At 33.6% G+C, this 22,701-nt stretch overlaps 1 protein-coding gene across 3 annotated transcripts in view; it reads left to right on the top strand.

The window, feature by feature from the left end:
* CNTN5 (contactin 5) overlaps positions 1 to 22,701 on the top strand; it is a gene marked incomplete at both ends in the record, with an annotated part of 851,694 nt that overhangs the window by 372,202 nt on the left and 456,791 nt on the right. For 2 of the 3 annotated variants that reach the window (XM_082627404.1, XM_082627405.1), the window contains one exon: positions 4,238 to 4,333. The exons of the other annotated variant lie outside the window; for it this stretch is intronic. In XM_082627404.1, coding sequence (XP_082483530.1) covers positions 4,238 to 4,333 — 96 coding nt within the window. The remainder of the gene's footprint in view (positions 1 to 4,237; positions 4,334 to 22,701) is intronic. 3 annotated transcript variants of the gene reach the window in all.

A 22,701-nucleotide genomic window follows, 5' to 3' on the forward strand; every position in this document is an offset into this window, starting at 1 on the left:
ATGACTCCCATAAGCCAAGGATTGCCATTTATTCAGAACAGATCTAAGACTAGGAAATTAAAAACCAGAAGAAAGGTGAACCTCAGCACTTAATTCCTAATTATAAGATTATCTTCTTGCCTTGACCATTTTCCCTCACTTCTCCACAATAACTAACCAATCTCTTATATTTAGCATACATAATCATAAAATTAGTATCCAAAACCCCTGTCACTCTCCAACACTTTAAAATAATTCACCATTCTAGGGAATAATTTCTGAAATATTTTATGTGTGTGTGTGTGTGTGTGTGTGTGTAGCTAACACTACACCTACTTAAAGTGTTTCACTGGGTGATGAAACATTTCTAATTGACTTGAAAACTTGCTCGGCCTACTATACCACCCACTGTGATCTTTATGAAGTCTTGCAGAAGAAATCCCTCTTGGACCTTAATATCCAGCGGCACTGTACTTCTCCTGAGTTACTAGAAAGTTTTGATCTTAAAATAATCATGAATTCTAAGACTGGGGACATATCCATGTTTGTTTTGACCCTCTTAAGTTTATGAGTCAAATTTTATGGCCAACTTCCAATAATTTACAAAAGAAGTCTATGACATATTTTCTTAAGTCCTCATGTTATGCTACAGGATTTTTGCCATACCCATTTTGCCTTCACCTGGAATTTGTCAACTACCAATTTTACATTTTGTATTATATACATATATTTCGAAGCTACCTCAAACCCTTTGTGGAATAATGAAGGAAAGAAAAGAAAAGATGGAAATCAGAAAAGGAGTCAGGTAGGCAAGGTTTGAGGAAGGAAGGAAGGAAGGGTCCCAAAGTGTATGTGCAGTGTATGTATGTGTATGTGCTGGTGTGCGTATGTTTGCAACATACATTTAGGGGAATGGCATGAAGTGTTATATGGTACATGCACATGGTATTTACTAGTTACCCATAAGTATGGCTGTGACAAGCTGAAGCAGTGATAGTTTAGGCTCATGCATCTATTTGGTAGCATAGACTCATCTGAGCTGGGTCTATGGACAGTTGGCCCAAGTAAGTATGATTAGTTCATTTATACATATCCTTCCTTTACAGTTTTTCTGCATCATAAGTACCTAACATAGTATTTGGTGTATAGTTTGTATTGAAAAAAAAATATTTGTTAAATGAATAAAGGAAATGATTTGTCTTATGTATGGTCAATATGCTTCCAATCACACATTCCAACTCTATATTGTTATGTGAGGCTCTCAGTCACATCATTAATCGTATACCTCTTTTTCTTTATATGGTTTACCTAGGATGAATAGGTGTAATAATTCTGTAAGCCACAGTTCTAGTTAAAGCTCCACTCTCAAACTCTGCATGAGTTTCTGAACTTTGAAAAAGGGTCAGAGAAAAGATAAGGCCTGAGGCCCTGGGATTCTTGATCATAAACTTTCTCCTCCAGATTATTACTTGTCCATTTTTCCATGTGTTTTATATTAAGTCCAGAAAGAAATTTACTTCAGTATATACTTTGAAACTGAGTTTTAGAGTCCTTGTATTAAGATTTTTATTTTTACTCATTTTTTTCTCTTAAAGATCAAAAATAGAACATAAGAACAGGTATTTTTTCCCTTCTGTAGGTGACAAAAAATAATCAAAGTCACATCCATAAAATCTCTTGTTCTTTTTATTTTCATTTCTCTCCTAGATATAATAGAATGTTTACTAAAATATGTGATAAGCACTCAAACTAAGTTCTATGATGAGTACCTCCAAAGAAACCAACTGCTTTCTGTTCACAGTGAGATCAAAATAACTGGCTGTATTTTTACTCAGACTATTCTCTCTAGTTTCCATCCCCACTCCAACCAAGAATTTTTTCACATCAATCTGGTCTCAGATCAACCAGAATTTTGCCTGATACGAGGACCACTTTTACATTATAAATAATAGTGTTTTACCCTTTTTCTTTTTCCTAAGAGGAAGGATTTAAATGAGGAAAACACACTCTCCTTCAAAGTGCAGGCTTCTTTTTAGTATTTCTCTATATGTCTTTATGAAAAAAAAAAATCTATTCACAGTTGAAAAAAATCCATTTACCTTTGTACTGATGGTGCTATAGCTCCTAGGAAATAATGACATGGAGAAAATTCCATGAGAAAATGTTAATCGTACCTGTATTAACTGATGATACAAAATAAAGCAATTAGAGCTGAGTGTTATCTTTTGGGTCATTGTGATCTCAAAACACAATTCAGGTCAAAATTATTGTACAATCTTCTTTTCTTTTTTGTGTGTCTAATTTCTAGACCATGCCTGTACTTCAATTTATCAGAAATAGGCCTTCATTTAGGACCATTTGCTATTAAAATATTTTAACTATGATAGGTTGATTTGAAATATCATAATAAGCACAGTATAAACTTGTAGTAAATGTATTGGAAGCTACATATATACTTTTCAGAAAACATTTAAGAAACTCAGTTAAAATAAATTGATATCCAAATAACCTTTCAGAATTTGTAAATTCAATGAAGATGAAAAGAGGACAATAAAACCATATAATCTCTAAAGAGATATAACAGCCCCACCGCAACCACACCCTCACTATGCTGTGTTTCTAAGAGTAGTCAAAGGAAGTCAAATGGGAAACCTTGCCATGCTTTGTTATCAGACTGAGGTCATTTGTTGGAAAAAAAGGCAGCCTCTATCTCTAAATGTCAATGCACACTAGTTTAAAGCCATGAATCATATAAATTTGAAAACGAATGAACTTGACTTTTATTAGAAGTTAGTGTGTTTGTTTTTCAAGCTACCAAAAAAAGTAAAAGTAGAATTATTCTTTCTCTTTTGTATTGACACTTTGTTCATCTTTTATTTATATTAACTATTATACACTTAACTACAGTGAAATGCAGAATTGTGTGTAAAATCCTAAACACTTTCTTTAATAATGAATTCCTCTCTTTTTATTCATTATGCCCTTACTGTTTATTAGTCCTTAATGATTTTGAATGTATTTTAAGGGGTTTGATTGTAAATTCAGCAAATAAGTAAATCGTAACCCATATCTCAAAAAAAGTAAGTTATACGATCCCTCTTATAATATTAAAGTTAATGATTTATCTCTTTCATATCCATTCAGTATATTTTATTAACTGCTTATTTTCATCATTCGTCAGTTTAACAGACATTAAATTTTAAGATCTACATTGTATTACTATGAAATATACTATTTTAGCATGAAATGATGAAAAGTTTGAAAAAATCTCTTTTATGATTGGTAAATAATGATAGGAAAGGCAGAACATTTTCAAGAAACATTTCTCACCAGGAGAACATGGTTTTACAAACTGGGAATTCTAGGACAATGCTTATTTATAAAAATATTGAGCCCCTACCATTTCCCAGAAACTAAAAATCATTTCTTTGATCAGCCTAGCCCAAGAAAAAAGGAAAGGTACATATGTATTGAGTTATGAATAGATTAATAAATGATAAAAGAAATACAAATAATGCCTATCATTCTTTTTTTAAGGCCACTTTATTTTTAGGAAAATATTTTAAATTGTGCAAATGCAACATAATTTAAGAGAAGACAGTTGAACCCCAATCCTTCATACATACAAGTGAGTGTTTCGATAACTATAATACTTCTAGAGTAATCAAAATGGATGAGTATAATTAATTTGTACACACTATTCCAGGCTTCCATAAAATAAAAGTAACATGATTTTTTAAACTCACATTTATAGAAAAGAACACCTTATATCTTCATTATATTTTGCTTGAGTGCACAAGTCTTTCTAATATGGCAAATTCATGTTTGGCTTTACACACCGTTCCTAGCACGACAGATAATGAAGCAGCAGGTTGGACACCAGGCACTCCAACCACTTCTATTTCTGTTCTTACTGTGTATCAAGGGGTTCAATTGGTGGTAGAAAAATTAATATACAGAAGGTATTATAAAGATGTAAAATAACTAGTTAATGTGTTATAAAGGTATTGTTTAATTTATTCCTACACTGGCAACTTGTATGCACTATACACAGAAAGTAGGAGTGTACATATAATCTGAAAATCGTGGTATTTAAAATTGTATGGTAGAGATTTATTGTCAAAGCCTTCCTATCACTGCTTGACAAACAAAATGAAACCTTCACTGGATAATGATAGAAAAGTATGTACAAGTTACAAAATAGTAATTCTTTAAACCCCTTTTTGCCTTGCATCTAAATGCTGTGTTATGTTGACAGATCTGGGAAATTTTAGTGGCCGGACAAGAAGTGCAGTCTCTGTGAGGGAAGGCCAGGGGGTTGTTCTGATGTGCTCTCCTCCGCCTCATTCACCAGGTACAGTCGGATCCCATTCTATATTGCTGCTGCTCTCTTTTACTATATGTTCGTTCTTTTAGACAGGATATTGACTGGGGAATATTCAGGTGAAATGTGCATGGTTTTCGTGACATGTATCAGAGTACCAGATGAGTAATTAAAGATCATATAGTCTAAATGCCATAGGGTAGGAGACTTAGCTTCTCTGATAAGATCGTTTCATTGTCTTTCTACGTGTTGACTGTCCTGGTTATGTCTCTGCCTGCCACCAGTGAGGAATATACTGCTTGAAGCACAAGGAAAGTGATAAGCTGAAAGAGTAAAAACTATTCAAAATTATTTGGAATGTCAGAGTTGAGTTAACTAAATACCACTGTGCATCTTGTTTCAGAAGATAAGCTGGAAACTGGGTTGTTTATGGCGTAGTTTTTCACACTGGAACAAAAACTACTAAGAAATTTTTTTGTTCATACAAAACTATAATTTACTTTTCTTTTCTTGCTACTTGAGCTTTTGTTTGTAAAAGTCATGGTAATAGGTAAGTACTTCTTGGGGTTTGGAGTAACAGAATAGTAAACTGTGCTCAGGTTAATTATCTTACCTTTTGCCAACTCACAGAAAAATATACCCATTATGTTTGAGTCCTATAATTTGAGATGAGTGCCTCTTTGTATCTCAGTATAGTTTTCCTATAATACAATTTAAGAAAGGGCAGCATCAATTAGAGAGAGAGAGAGAGAGAGAGAGAGAGAGAGAGAATCAAACATCTATTTCTACCTGAGAAATTATGAAGATTTTAGAGTTAACAACTGTAAACAGAATTCAGGATCCTGGTACCTCAACCAATTTTTCTTCTTTGTTTAGAGTGAAAGCCATATTTTTTTCTAGGTTGTATTATTAGTGTAGTGTTTGGGCTCAGTTTTGCTCTACCATAGATAATTCTTATCATAAATTATGATTAGACCTCAATCAGTTTTCTTAAAATTTCTCATCTTTATCTTACCCTCTTAACTTTCTTTTTAATTGAAAGAAAAGTAAACTATGTTTCAACAGGAAAATATTTTTTGAAAACATTCTGCTTTGAAACTCAGAGGAATCACTATGAGGAATAATTTCTGAGTTGTACCAACCTAATTCTTATATGTCAATTCAGTCACTCCAATCCTTTTGTGAGCAGTTAGTGAACTTTACAGAAAACATATCTAGTCTTACTTTTTTTTTTTCTTTTTGCGGTACGTGGGCCTCTCACTGTTGTGGCCTCTCCCATTGCAGAGCACAGGCTCTGAATGCACAGGTTCAGTGGCCATGGCTCACGGGCACAGCCACTCCACAGCATGCAGGATCTTCCCGGACCAGGGCTCGAACCCGTGTCCCCTGCATCGGCAGGCGGACTCTCAACCACTGCACCACCAGGGAAGCCCTGTTTTACCTTTTATAAAAAAAGGATTTTAGTAGGTTTAGGAGACTCCTATAGAATTAATACGTTATGTCTAATGTTGGGTCATTAGATTTTTATGAAGAGAAGTATTCGATAAATAAGTGTTAGAGATAAAAAAAAAGGAGGGGAAGATGGAGGAGGGGGAGGAGAGAAAGGAAGAGGAGAAGAAGGAGGATGAGAAAGCAACAGGCTCTACAGAGGGTGAAGCTGTTCATCACCAGGCTCACAGGGGTTAACAATATGCAGTGACCCCTGTGGAGAAAAAGTCAGATTTTTCTGAGGTACAATCTATATTGCAAAGCTGTTGGAACATGTGTTAAAAATGAAATGAGAGAGGATAATATAAGAAACAAAGCTGCAAGATTACAGGTAGACAAATTATCCAATTGGCAGAGAAAACTATATACAGAAGCTTTCTAATGGGAAAAAATAGTATAGAGAATTGCATACACAATAAGCTAAGAATATGTATTAATAATTGATTAAATAAATAAAAATGTGATATCTGATTGAGATCAACAAGAATAAAGTCAGCAAGAGCAAAGCCAGCTGATTGCTTTTGTATACTTGTCATAAGAAATATTAGACTGATTATATAATTTAAAATTGTAGGAGAGGTTATATTCTACTAGGTACTCATGTTGAAGTGTTATGCCGAATGATCTACTCAAACATCAGTGTTAGCACAGCAAAGTTTTGGGGGACACATGCATGAAACAGAATAACAGGAGTAGCTCAGCGTCTAGACCAATGTTTAACACTTACCAGATGGGTAGTTATCCTCTGATCAGCCAAATCCTATAGCATATCTTTAGCTTTTTTGTTGAACATGGCATTTACATTCTGTCTCCAATTGAAATCCCTGAAGACATGGTTTCCACTGCAGCTCTTTAAAGTTATGACTGTTTATTCTACCAAATTGTACATGCCATGCAGTGTGAGATTGGAACATATATCCTCCCTTCTCCTCATTGCCCATTCTTCTTTCTTCCTCCTTACAAAAAAAGACCCCTACATTTTTAAAATTTCAAGTTATCAAACTCTACACTTTCTTGTTGTTGTTATTCTTCTTCATTTCCTGAAGATTTTACCTTCTTTTTTCATTCCCATGGTCTTGTTTTACAACCAATCTCAGCCACTTATCCGTTATCACCAACAGCTACAATCTCATAATTACCACATTTGCAAGCATCTATTCTCTAACTAGCATGAACTATCTTCTGCACACTGCTTATAGTACCCTGATTCCAGGAATCCTTTAACCTCATTGAAATCTACAAATCATTGATCCTGCCTCCTTTTCACCCTTCTTCCCCTCCTTTGATCCTTACTTTTCTCCTTCAATCATTATCATTTTCTTGCATAGAGCCTTGCTTTCTTCATCTCTCTTTGCTTCATCACACTGACTCGACAGTCAGCAAAACCCTGATCCCTATGTAAATCCATTTTTCAGCCTACTGCATGCCTGAAACTACTCAGCTTAATATGACTGTAGAAAAAAATAAAGAGTTATGCAGACTAGTCTAAATTTAAAATATAAACTATGAATTTCAAGTGCACTTATGCTGACCAGAAATTAAGGGGGAGAAAAAAAAACAAACCTAGTCCTTTCACTGTAATTTTATCAAACTTTCAATGTCTCCCATCATTCAATTTTTCTCCCATCCTCACTTTCAGCTGATAACCATTTCATTGTAAAAGGTAAGCAATTAGAAGATAACTTCCACAAGCCTTCATCACCAAATCACACACTCACTAACATGTGTATTCACACTCTAACTTCTCTTTTTGAGTATAGATGCATTGCTGTACTTCTAAGGCCAATCCCTCAACTTGTGCACTGTAGTTCATCCTTTTTTATCTACTTAAAGAATCACTTCAGTAATTCTCTTTCCTCTCTTCTACATTTTTACCAGAGATTGTTTACTTTCTTCTGTGTTATTCCCAACAGGGTGCAACCATATTGTCCCCTACTTCATCTAAAGACAAAACAAAGCAAAGCAAACGTCTCCTAACTCTTGTCCTCTTTCAGCTACTACCTCACTTCCCTGCTCCTCTCCATAACAAACTCTTCAAAAGCTCTGTCTGTACATGCACTATCCAATTCAACTCCAGTGCGGTCTCTCTGTCTCTTTCTGTTTCTCTGCCCTATTTCTCTGTCTTTTTCTTTATCTTTTTAACAGATTTATTGAGATCCAATTTATATCCCAGGAAATTCACCTATTTTAAGTGTACAGGTCAATGAGTTTTCATATATTTAATACAGTTGTGTCACTATCGCCACAACCCAGTCTTAGAACTTCCATTATTTCAAAAAGGCATGTCTGCCCATGTCCCCAATAACTGATCTATTTTCTGTCTCTATAATTTTATTTTTTCTAAAAATTTTATTTTACTGGAATCATACAATGTGCAGCCGTGTGTGTGTGTGTTTGTCTTCTTTTATTTGGCTTAATATGTCTTTACATTTCATCCGTATTGTGGCATTTTTCAGTAGTTTGTTATTTTATATTGCTGAACAGTATTCCATTGTGCAGATATGCCCCATTCTGTTTACCCATTCCTCAGTTGATGGCATTTGGATTATTTTCAGTCTTCATGTTGGTCACTCTTTCCTTTATAAAATACTTTCTTGCAAGACTCCACACACTCTTGCTTTCCCCTTACCTTACTTAGTAATCCCCTATGCTGACTTTGCCCCATTTTCTCAAACTCTTAATCTTGCAGTCCCCCAAGTAAGTGTTTGTCTTTGAACTTCTTTCCTTAATGAACACTCACTCCCTTAGGTTTCACCTCACAATGATCCTTAAGTACTGATGTCTCCCAAACATATGTTTCCAACCAGGAATCTGGGTTGTATATTCAACTGTCTATTCAAAATTTCCATTTGGATGGCTAATAGGCACCTCAAGCTTAACCATGACTAAAATTGAACTCCTGGTTATATCTTCCCCAAATCTGAGGTCTTTTCCATCTCAATTAATAGCAATTTCATTTCTTACAATTCATCAGCCTTAGAGTCATTCTTAACTTCTCACTTTCTCTCACACCTCACATAGAAACCATCAGTTTTATTGGCCCTACTTGAAATTTTATCCAAAACCTTACCATTTTTCATGCCCTCCACTGATAGTTCTCTAGTATAAACTACCATCATTTCTTACCTGGGTTTTTGCAGTAGCCTCTTAACTAAGCTCCCTCATTTTGCCTTTACGTTTTTTCAATCTATTCTCAACATACTAGCTAAGAGTGATTCCTTAAAACTAATTTGTATCATGTCACCCCTCTGCCCAAAACTCTCTAAAAACTTCTGCTAAAGAATGAAGTGAGTTACCCCAAAATTTATATGAAGCCCAACTTTCAATGTGATGGTATTTGGAGATGGGTCCTTTGGGAAGTAACTAGGTGTATAGAAGGCCCCGAGGGTAGGATCCTTATAATGGGATTATTGCCCTTATAAGAAGAGATATTAGAGAGCTCACTCTTTCTCTCCCCATTGTGACAACACAGTGAGACGATGGCCATGTGCAAGTCAGGAAGCAAGCTCTCACCAGAAACCAACTATGCTGACACCCTGATCTCAGACTTCTAGCCTCCAGCATCATGAGAAAACAAATTTCTGTTGTTTAAGCCACCCAGTCTGTGGTATTTTGTTATGGCACCCCAAACTGTCTAATATACCATTTTATTCAGAGTCAAAGCCAAAGTCTTTACAGTGGGTTAGAGAGTCCTTACCATTTGACTCCATGTAATCTCTCTGACCTTATCTACTATTCTCCCTCCTATTTTTTCACATGTAGTCATGGTCTCCCTGATGCTCCACATGTAACTACACATGGTCCTGCCTCAAAGCCTTTTCAGTTGCTATTCCCTGTGCCTGATCCCTCTTATGCTTGGCATATGAATGTCTCCCTCACATTCATATCTTCCTTCAAATTTTACATTCTTGGTAAAACATTTTCCTGATTTTCCTCTTTTGATATTGCACCTCCACAATTCCTTTCCTCTTTCTCTGCTTTCTTTCTCTCCATAATGCTCATCACTTTCCATATACTGCACAATTTTACTTACTCATTTATTCACTGTCTCCTTGATTTAGAATGTAAATTCCATGAGGACAGATTTTTTGTAGTTTTTGTTCAGTGTTGAACTCCATGCCTAGAACAGTGCCTGGCACAGAGTAGGAGCTCAAAAATTATTTGTTGAGTAAATATATGCATAGCATTCATAAATAAGTTAGCCAAGGATTTTAACCCATACACAACTCTCAGAAACTTTGAGAAAGAAATCATAAACAAGAAGAAGTAAATATAGATCAGCCATGTATTCAATAGTAAGAAAACTTTTCTTACCATTCACCTTTTTCTCTAATGATGCTGTGAATTGTAGAATAGATAAATGAAACACGATTTACATAATCAGTATGGAAGAATAAAATGGAATATTTTATATTTTTGTCAAAAGAACAAACAGTAACCTGAATGATTGGATTTATTAGTTGAGATCACAATCACACTGTGAAGTAGTGAATTAATTTTAATGCTTTGCTTGATCAATTAAAAGGAGAACTTTGAAAATGTCTTGGGGAAGTCAAGTCAAAAATTCTTGCTGAAGAGGCAGGGTGAGTGTAGAAAGAATAATCCAGGGCTACTCAGTGAGAGAGGCCTTGTGATTGCATCCCTGGTCTGGCACCAGTTAGCAACAGCCTCAACAGCTGCCTTTGTTTTGGTGGGATGAGACTGTGCACTGTGAAATGAGTAAATAACTTGAGATGTACTAGAATCTGAGACCCAAATTTCTGTCAAGTCCAAATAGCCATGTAGATCATCACAGCATACCTGGTTAACTGATGCTTGATTCTGCTTTGTTCCCCACTCTTATTTTACTTCCTTCTTTCAAATCATAATTGGTTTATTATTTTATTTTATCAGAGCTTTATTAAGTGAAGTAAAGTGTTGGAAGTAAAAGTTTACTAATATTTTTATCTCTTCTAGTAGATTATATGTTCCTTAAGAGTATGAAACTTTCTACCTCATATTTATATCTCTAATACTTTGTGCACTACCTGACATTTAGTAAGTATTCAGTAAATGCATGTTCAATAACTGAATAAATGTGCTGATTCTAACAAGAGTTTTATAAGGCTTTAGACAGTTTCTATTAGCCTCCTGTGATTAGTTTATCAGAACCAACTCACATTGATGACAGATATTTGGGTCACATAATATCATATTCAAATATTATTACAAAATATTACAGCTACTAAGATTTAGTGGCGACTATATGAAATTGTAAACAGTTTCTACATCAGAGAAGATTAAATAATATTCAGAAATAGTCCCAAAATCCATTTACTCATGATCTCAAATGGACGTACAATGCACATTTGTTTTTCTGTGAATAAAAGCAAGAGCTAGGATTGACTCATATTCTAAATTCCCCTGTTTACTTCCCAAGAGAGCAATATTAATTCCTGTCAGTAACATCTGTGAATAAAAACATCTTGATTGGATACTGAAGTAGTTATTTATCTACCAGGATATATATATATATTTCTAGACTGTTAAGCACATCTGCTGAAAATGATTCTGGTTGCCAAAAACTCACTTCTGTCAGTTTAGAAATTTTGAAATTCAGGGTTATACTATTAAAAAAAGCTCTTTGAAAATGTAAAAATAAGCCTCATAAAACCTGTAACCAAATACAGAAATACTTTAAGGTTTAGAGGTTATCACCATAGATACTTTTAAATAAAAAATCAATAATTACTATTTTACTTTAAATATTTTTTATCCTATTTTGTCCATAAACATTATCTCAGAAGTTTACATCAAAGTGGAACTTAAAATTCTTGTACAATGTGTTAGGTTGTAGTTAAAAATATATATGAATATAGCATTTTACAATATAAGAATCACATTTTCACATTTACTATACCATGTAATCTTTGCAAAATATCTGAGAGTTAGCAATTATTTATCATCCCTGTTGTATTGATGAGGAATCTAACTTTTAGAAAGATTAAGTGAAACCCTTAAGCTCTCATCTTTAATAAATCATAGAACCAGAATTTCAGTCTTTGGTATATATTATACCATATAATGTATATTTTGGATAAAGCTATACTAAAACTTTTATACCATGAACACAAACAAGAGGTTTTTTTTTTTAAACAATGGAATTATCAGCCTTTCAAAAAATGCTTATTTTATTATATCAAATATTGTACTTAGCTTTTCATTCAGTGAATGCTTACTGAGTGCCTACTATCTTTGTTTTTTTTTTTTTAATTGGGATATAGTTGCTTTACAATGGTGTGTTAGTTTCTGCTGTACAATGAAGTGAATCAGCTATAGGTATACATATATCCCCTCCCTCTTAGACTTCCCTCCTCCTGCTTCCCCTGTCCCACCACAGGGCACTGAGCTGAGCTCCTTGTGCTATACAGCAGGTTCCCACTAGCTATCTGTTTTACACATGGTAATGTATATATGTCAATCCCAATTTCCCAACTCATCCCACCCCCCCACCCCACCATGTCCACACATCCGTTCTCTACGTTTGTGTCTCAATTCCTGCCCTGCAAATAGGTTCCTTTGTACCATTTTTCTAGATTTCACATATAAGCATTAATATACAATACTTGTTTTTCTCTTTCTGACTTACTTCACTCTGTATGTCAGACTCTAGGTCCATCCATATCTCTACAAATGACACAATTTCATTCTTTTTTATGGCTGAGTAATATTCCATTGTGTATATGTACTACATCTTCTTTATCCATTCATCTGTTGATGGACATTTAGGTTGTTTCCAAGACCTGGCTATTGTAAATAGTGCTACAATGAATATTGGGGTACATATGTCTTTTTGAATTATGGTTTTCTCCAGATATATGCTCAGGAGTGGGATTGCTGAATCAAATCAAATGGTAGCTCTATTTTTAATTTTTTTAGGGAAACTCCATACTGTTCTCTGTAGTGGCTCTACCAATTTACATTCCCACCAACAGTGTAGGAGGGTTCCCTTTTCTCCACACCCTCTCTAGCATTTATTGTTTGTAAATTTTTTGATGTTGGCCATTCTAGCTGGTGTGAGGTGATACTTCATTGTAGTTTTTATTTGCATTTCTCTAATAATTAGTGATGTTGAGCATCTTTTCATGTGCTTTTTGGCCATCTGTATGTCTTCTTTGGAGAAATGTCTATTTAGGTCTTCCAACCCTTTTTAGATTGGGTTGTTTATTTGATTTTTTTTTATATTGAGCTGCATGAGCTATCCTTATGTTTTGGAGGTTAATCCCTTGTCAGTTGCTTCATTTGCAAATATTTTCTCCCATTCTGAGGGTTGTCTTTTTGTCTTGTTTATGGTTTTCTTTGCTGTGCAAAAGCTTTTAAGTTTAATTCAGTCCCATTTGTTTACTTTTGTTTTTATTTTCTTTACTCTAGGAGATGCATCACTATCTTTTAACTAATAAATTTAGCCTATTTATATTTATTTCTACTATCTTATTTTATACTAATTACCCTGCTTTTTCTATGATTTATTTGCCCTCATTTCACTTTCATGAGCTTTTTTTTTTAATTAATGGAAGTTTTTTAAATGCATATTTCCTTCTACTCATTTCAAAATTACAATTTTATTTTTGTTATTTCAGAAATTATGTGTAAAATGTTAATATGCCTATTTAAAATTATTTTGATCACTTTATATATGATTGCTTTTGCTGATTAATTGATTCACTCATTCGTTCACTTGTCAAACAGAATCTGAATGCAAGTGTATGGCTAAGATATAAAATTGTTTTAGAATAGAATACATTTAACTGAGTCGTGGATATATGAAGCGTTAGGTATGTATAGATATTACACAAAACTTCATATATAAGTCTGAAATCTAGGAAAGAGGTCTGGGCAGGAGATTATAATTTTAGGTATAATCAGCATAGTTGTCTCAGGATTGATTATGAGATTGGTTGGGACCTCTCAGGGAGATTGTTTACAGTGTGAACAGCATGATTTCTTTTGCTATAGTAAACAATATGGGGAAAAAACTAATAAAACAAACAAAAAAATAGTTGTTCTGTTTCTATGATACCAACCAGTTTAAATAGCTGTGAATTACTGACAGAATTTGTGCTTTTATGTGGCACAATTTCAACAGATCAACTTGAAATTAAAAATATCTACAGTGCACACTTTTTACCTCCAAATGTTTGTAAGGATTAAGTTAACTGCCTAGATGCAAAAGATTCATTGACTATTTAAAGACTGCATTGCTGTAGTTTTCAAACATATAAGATCTAGAATACTCAAAGTTTAATGCACCTTCTATATGCCCAGGAACAGCAGAGGCTCAATGGTGGAAAAAGAGAAGAACTTATATCCTCAAGAGAAGAGAACCAGAATCATTATTTGGCATCTCTATTACTTGCAAAGATCTCTAATAAGTCCTGGGACAGGTGTAAGAAGAGCTTAAAAGATGCAAGCTCAGTCCCAACAAACTTGACTTAAAATAAGAGAAACACCACAGTATATAAAGCCACCTGCATCTAGATAAAAAGCATAATAATTAAGAAATTTATTTGCCAAAAACATTTTATCATTTTCCTTATTCTATTGCCTAGACCCTTAGCTTATTCTCAATTCTACTAACCTAGTATCATTTTGCCTTGGTAATCTTGTAAAATTATGTGTGATTGAGTCCCAGGCAAAATAAATGCCCAGTGTGATATATCTGGCTCCCTACAAATTCAAAACCATAAACACAGGTCCTGTTCCCCCAAACATGCTCTCCAAACCTACCCATCCCTCTACTGTCCCTCATTCAATCACAGAATTGTGGTGACTCCATGACACTCATGGGGAATACTAGTGCTGAATGTATCCTGAGTCTTAAAGTGAAGGAGAATAAAATATAATAATTGGTTATATAAGAAGTGTCAAGAAAACTGGATTAGAGGCATTACATGAAGATTTACAGACTAATATTTTATGTCTGCATGTGTGTTTTGAATCATCATAGAATATAGGTGAATTTATAATTAATGAACTATAGCAAAGCTTATGACCTGGCACACAGCAAACACAAGAGAGTAAGATACTTCACTGTACTTTAAACACTCTCTTTGTACACTCTCTAATAAATAATTTATTCATTTCAGTAAAGTACTCAAACAGCAATGGACGCTGAATGACTAAGGGCCCTGGTTCTATTCCAGATGCTAAATCAAGTTAGCAACTAAGTTGCTAAAGCAACCCTGCATTTCCTCTAGCCCTGTGACTCCTCTGTGAAGTTTTAATTAGGATAGAGCAAAGGAGGCCTTTAGTACTTACGTCTGAGCTGTAAAACTCCAGCAGAGACATTTAGTATTAAAGAAAAAAAAAGAATTTTTGTTTTTTATTTTCTTTAGATAGAAAATATTTTGATCTCAGCTTAATTTAAGACGAGTAGACAAGGTCACCAGCCTCAAATCCACTGTGGAACCGGACGATGCATAAGTTAACAAATCCAGAGAATGCAACTAGGTGGCAATCTAGTATGATAAAGGAATTACTAGGTAGTCTCTGCTTCCAAATAACTATACTATAGCAGAGTATTTCACCTAGGATTTAAACTCAGACAGCCAGGGATTCCCAGCCTGGCTCTGACACTGTTGACTTTGTTAAAATAAGCATTATCTTACCTGTAAAGAGGGGTAATAAAAACTACGTCACAGGATCATTGTGAGAATTAAGAGATAGCTTATGTAAAGCAATTAGCCCAATGCTTGGGTGATAGTAAGCATGAAATTCAATTTTGTCTTGTGGACCTGTCCTCAAGAATCCTCTTTAGAATGAAAATGCCTGTGAGAGAGATAACACCTCAAATCATTGTGTGTTAACATTAAGTACCAGTTTGCAGGGATTTATTGACATCAAACTGACAACAAGGTAACTGGAAGATGAGTGGCACTTGGAAATGTGAATCTGAGGGTTTGAAATGGGAGAGGAATCAATAAATGGAAAAATGAATTATGTCAATGAAGCAAAAGGTCACCAGGTATCATTGCTATCTTTAAAGGACCTCTGTCTCTTTTTTTTTTATTGAGGTATAATTGACAAATAACACTATATTAGCTTCAAGTGTACAATATAATGATTTGATATTTGTATATATTGCAAAATGATCATCACAATAGTCCAATTAACATATGTCACCATATATAGTTACAATTTTTTTTCTTGTGATGAGAACTTTCAAGATCCACTCTCCTAGCTACTTTCAAATATGCAATACAGTGTTAATAACTATAGTTCTCAGGTTGTACATTACACCCCCATGACTTCATTTTATTACTAGAAATTTGTACTTTTTGACCACCATCACCCATTTCACCATCCACCCCCCGCCTCATCCTACCACTAATCTGTTCTCTATATCCATGAGCTTTCTTTTGTTTGTTTGTTTGTTTATAGATTCCACATGTAAGTGAGATCATATGGTATTTATTTTCTTTCTGTCTGACTTATTTCACTTAGTATAATGCCCTCAAAGTCCTACCATGTTGTTGCAAATGGCAAGATGCATTCTTTTTATGGCTGAGTAATATTTCTTTGTGTATATGTACCATACTTTCTTTATCCATTTATCCATCAATGGACACTTAGGCTGTTTCTATGTCTTACCTATTGTAAATAATGCTGCAATGAACATGGAGGTGCATATATCTTTTTGAATCAGTGTTTTCATTTTGATCAGATAAATACCCAGGAGTGGAATTGCTAGATCATATGGTAGATCTATTTTTAAATTTATTGAGGCACCTCTGTACTGTTTTTTTTTTATAGTGGCTGCATCAATTTACATTCTTTTCAAAAATTCACAAGGGTTTCCTTTTCTCTACATCTTTTTTTTTTTTTTTTTTTTGGTGGTGGTACGTGAGCCTCTCACTGTTGTGGCCTCTCCCATTGTGGAGCACAGACTCCAGACGTGCAGGCTCAGCAGCCATGGCTCACAGGCCCAGCCGCTCCGTGGCATGTGGGATCTTCCCAGACCGGGATACGAACCCATGTCCCCTGCATTGGCAGGTGGACTCTCAACCACTGCGCCACCAGGGAAGCCCCTCTTTTCTCTACATCTTGCCAATGTTATTTCTTGTCTTTTGATAATAGCCACTCTAACAGGTGTGAAGAGACATCTCACTGCAGTTTTGATTTATATTTCCCTGATGATTAGTGGTTTTGAACAGCTTTTCATGTACCTTTTGTCCATCTGTATGGCTTCTTGGAAATAAAATATTCAGATCCTCTGCCCATTTTTTAATCAGATTTTTTTTTTGCTATTGAGTTTTATGAGCTCTTTATATATTTTAGGTATTAACCCCTTATCAGATATATGATTTACAAATATTTTTTCCCATTCAGTAGGTTGCATTTAAGTTTGTTGATGGTTTATTTTGCTATGCAGAAGTATTTTTTTAGTTTTATGTCATCCCATATGTTTATTTTTGCTTTTGTTCCCTTTGCTTTTGGAGTCAGATCAAAAAAAAAAAAAATCGTCTCCAAGACCTATGTCAGGGGGCTTACCCTCCTATGTTTTCTTCTAGGATTTTTATACTATACTATACTCAAGTCTTTAATCCATTTTTGGTTACCTTTTGTGTGTGGTGTAAGATAGTGGTTCAGTTTCATTCTTTTGTGTATATATAGCTGTCCAATTTTCCCTACATCACTTATTGAAAAGGCTGCCTTTCCCCATTGTATATTTTTGGCTCCTGTGTCATAAATGAATTGATTATATATACCTGGGTTTATTTCTGGGCTCTCTTTTCTATTCCATCGTTCTATGAATTGGCTTTTATGTTTTTATCATATTGTTTTGATTACTATAGTTTTGTATTATAGTTTGATCTCAGGGACTGTGATGCCTTCAGCTTTGTTCTTCTTTCTCAAAATTGCTTTGGCTATTCAGGATGTTTTGTGGTTTCATACAAATTTAGGATTGTTTGTCCCATTTCTGTGAAAAATGCCATAGGAGTTTTGACAGGGATTTATTTTAATCTGTAGGTTTTTTGCATATTATGGACATTTTAAAAATATTAGTTTTCCAATCTATGAACAAAGAATATCTTTTCACTTCTTTGTTTCTTCTTTTTTTTTTTTTTTTTTCCATCAGTATCTTATAGCTTTCATTGTATAGATCTTTTACCTCCTTGGTTAATTTTTTTTTACTAGGTATTTTATTTTAATGAAATTATAAATGAGATAGTTTGATTAATTTATTTTTCTTATAGTTCATTATTAGTGTATAGAAATGTAACATCATTATGTATATTGATTTTGAACCCCATTTAGGGGGCCTCTTTATCTTTAGTTGGTACCAGAAATTGCTCACTTAAAGCAACTCTATATAAGACAGGAACAAAATTTCACAGAGTTGAAAACAAAATATTTTGGTTGATATTTATTCTTTAAAAAATGAAATTTTACATTTTAAAATCTGAATCTCATAACTTAACAATTCTGCAATAACTATAACTCTGAGAAAAAAAATTACTCAGAAGGGTTTTTTAGCATCTTTTTCCTACAAAATTATAAGATAGCATGACACCCCATGCTCCATATTTTACTTTTGTACCTACAAAGATCACAAAAAATAATTTTTTGCCAAATACTTGAGGAATTCAGCAATCTTCCCAAGGCCTCTATCAATATTCGATTTCAAATCACTGTATGTTCAATCATGTAACATCCACATTCTTGCAGAGTTTCTGGGCACTTCATCACATCTTCATTTGTTAGTAACTATGCTCTAATGATTGAAGCCATTTTCAAAATTTGCCTTGAAGTCCACAACTTTTTCAAGATTTGCAGTTTCACTTTGCAATATATGAACACTATATCCTCATTTGTTATAAATAACTGACAAAAAAAGAGCTTGGCAAGATGGAAAAAGGTAGATTTTAGTACTAAGAAGGAAAGAGTGTTGTTGGGACTAATTTTTAAAGTGATGAATTAATTTGTCATTATTATCATGTGATTATGATTTTTCTTCCCTAAAAACTCTTGTAATCAAGGGGGCCTGACTTACATTATTTGGACAAAGAGAACTATATTGTCAAGTTCTGATGAGGATCAACCACTTCTTTAGAATAAAGAGAAGGAAAGGAAATGAATATTTTACACTTTCTATGTAGTTTCTTATTTCTTCTTTATCACTGCATTGTATGTTTATTATTGTTACCTCCTTTTTATAAATGGGGATGCTGAAACTCAGATAGAAATTTCTCTAAAGTCCATGTCTAATAAACAACATGACAGAGATTCAGCCCTGTGTAATCCCAAGCCCAGTGTCCTTTTGATTACATAATATGGGCTTTCCACAGCTTCATTCAGAAATTTTATTGAAAAATTCTATTTCGTGTATACATTGGTCACTGGTCAACCTGTTTGTTACACCAATTTAAATGAATAAGTATTTTCATCAATTATTTTTACTGACTTGACCAGACTGTTAACTGAATTGAACATTCAGCACTGCCAAAATCAAATGTATAAACAATATATGAAAGTAAATAGTATAAATATAGAAATTTTAATATTTTTACCAAACAGAATAATACAATGCTCAAGTTTGTATCTCAACAATTATTTAGAAGCCAGACAGGATACATGATAATAGAAGCATATTGAATGATATGATAGAGAAATAAAGAAATCATGTATTTTTTACTATGCATGCTTTCCTATGTGAGTCAAATAAATAACAATACACACTTTATACCCCTTAAATTTATACAGAAAAAGACTGTTTCCACCCAAACTCTGCTAGCCAGCAAAACATTTATAATAAGAGCTTTACCTGGTTGCTTAATAGTTTCTGAACTTGGCTCTTATCAACAGATACATTTTGACATTCTTTTAAAATCTTTACAAATCAGTTTTAAAATATATGTTTTTATCATGCACTCTGTTATACTGTGTTCTCTAGATGTCACTAGAAAGGAAAGCTCAACGTGTTTTCCAATATATTTTTTTTAAATCCATCTGACAAAATTTATACATAGAAAGCTAAATATCACAAAGCAAACACCTCAACCTGGAGTTTGTTTTAGAATATTTAGACACAGTAGAAGAGAAAAAAATGTAGAACATGACCTTCTTTTTCTCTTATATTGATTTTGGTTCTACATATAACAGCTTACATTTATTTAATTGTTTTTCTTTGTTTAATTATATTTCACCATGTATTTCCAGCTCCTTTAAAATAGTCTATTTTTCCCCCTTTTTATAAGTTACTCTACATGGAAGAGTGTGGGAAATAGTGGGCCAGGAAATCAAGCTGCTCACTCCTTTGGTTATTACTTTACTGGAAATAACTCGTGTTTTTATGTTGTGCTGATATAAATCCCCACTTTGATTTGGGCAAGGCAGTTGAACTAGTCAACTTAATGCGATAAAATGCAGCCAGGGTAGACTGAATTGATGAGCTTACAAATTAAAAATCTTCATATTTTTTTGAAAAATTTAATACTTCTTTCCTCTCATATGTTTTGATATACCAAAGAAAAAATATTTTCTCATTGACTCTGACTCAATAAAGATGATAAAAAGAAAAACACACATAATGGACTCATGTAGTTGAGTGTGGATCCTAACTATACCATAACTAGAATGTTGGTTTACAAGGCAAGAAATACAACTATCTTAGCTTCAGTTTCAACCCTTAAAAATAGGAATACAAAGAGCTCTGATCTAATATAATACTTTAAGGTAATATTTTGGTATTACTTTTCCCAAACTTCTTCTCAAGTAATTAAATAGTACCATAGATCTTTGAGAGAAACAGACAGCAATCACAGTAATTCAAAACAGAAAAGCCAAGGAAAGTAAATAGCAGGTTCTGGCTTTAAAATGAAAATTAATCATTACAGAAAATAATAGAGTCAACAATGCCATAGTCCAGTTCTTTGCTTCCTACTCTGAGAAATCTTCCTACTTGCATTGAATTTAACTTACTTACCTAAGCATTATCTCACCAAACTTAAATTCCTCTCAATCTAAGTTCAGCAAACTTTTTCTGTAAATAGCCAAATAATAGATATTTTTTTGTCTTTGTGGGTCATATAGCCTATGTCACAGCCACTAAATTCTGCCCCATAGCATAAAAGTATCCATTGACCATGCAAGAAACGAATGAGGGTAGCTCTGTTGTAATATAGATTTATTTATGGACACTAGCATTTGATTTCTATATGCTTTTCATTGATCTTATTTTTTTCAACTATTTAAATACATAAAATCCATTTCTAGCTCACAGTCAAAAAAGAATCAGGTGACAAATCAGATATGGCCTGTGGGCTGGAGTATGCCAATCCCTGATCTAAACCAAAATTCTCTTCCTAGGCCTTTTTTTTTTTTTTTAACTTTTGCACTCTGGGGTCAGAAAGGCTCAACTCTGTCATTTACCAGTGGTGTGACTTTGGCAAAGTAATACAACTTGCTCTTATTCTAATTCCTATTTTCAAAATTCTACATGTATATGGTAGGTGAAAAGATGTAATGAGATAATGCAAGTAAAGTACTTAACCTGGTAACTGATAAATAGTAAATATTCCATAATAATGATTCTGATGATGATATCTCCCTCACTTTATCTTCTTCTGATCAGCTAAGAAACGATTCATCCTTCTCTACTCCCACTCCCTTATCAGCTTTCCTAAGTGCCTACAAACAAGTTTCCTTCTCTAGTCTAATTCTTATCACATATTCCACTGCGTGACAGTCATTTCTGACATTTTAACTTTTCTACTTGATGGAGGTAGTCCTTGCATCTTTGTATCTTTTATAATCTGCTAACACAGTCCTGAATGTATCAGCTGCTCAATAAATACTGCTAATTAATCTTATTAAAACAACTTATAAGGTTGTCCAACAAACCCATCTTAAATAGCTCATTTCTATATTTTTCAGAAGATAAAATATCATTCTTTATAATTTTATTTTCAAGGAACTAAATGTAGTGATATAGTTATTTAATCACACAATATAAATCTTACTGTAGAGGAATAGAAATAAATAGAAAATGTTATCTTCATCTAGGTATTTAAATAATGTTCTAAATTGGAAAATTAACATTTTAATCATCAATACGTTTTATTTTATATCACTTATTAAATATGGATGATCTAAAATTAGCTTCACATATAATGAGCATTAACATTTTTAAGTGTACATTTCAATGAGCTTTGTGACAAAATAATAGAGTCATATAAACACAGTCATAATCATTCCAGAGAACATTTCTATTATCACAGGAAGTTCCCTAATGCCTCTTTCCAATCACTTTCCTCCCCCAATGCCCATCGCTAACATCCACTAATGTCTACCTTATATATTTAAATGTCGTCTTCTCCAGAAATTCTTTTAAAGTAAATCATGCAGTGTGTTGCCCATAAGCCTGGCTCCTTTCACTTAGCATAGTGTATCTGAGGTCCATACATGTTACTGAGTTAGTAGCTAGTTCCTTTTGATTGCTGAATAGTATTGCATTGTTTCGATGTATCACAGTTTGTTTATCCATTCACTAGTTGATGATGGTGGCTGTTCTCAAATTTAGGCTATTATGAATGAATCTGCTGTGAGCATTGGAGTATAAATCTTTGAGTGAAGAATATATGTCCTCGTGTGATTTTTAAAATTTTTATATGACAGGTACATACATAATCTTCATTTTCTCCAGGAATGTAACTTGCTTTTAACATGTATATATATGTAGCTGTATGAAAATCTTGTTCCTACTCTTGTTATATTGTTATCATTCTATGAAAATTTGTACACAATTTTAATGCTAGTGTCTATTGTTTCTTTCCTTTTGGAATGATAAATAAATTTGTCTTTTCTGTAAATATGGAGTGTTTATAACACATATATTTGCTTCCTTTCAGAGTTAAGATTCCTTTCCATGT

The sequence above is a fragment of the Mesoplodon mirus genome (assembly GCF_964341445.2).
Source record: "Mesoplodon mirus genome assembly, chromosome: 7".
Classification (NCBI taxonomy): Eukaryota; Metazoa; Chordata; class Mammalia; order Artiodactyla; family Ziphiidae; genus Mesoplodon; species Mesoplodon mirus.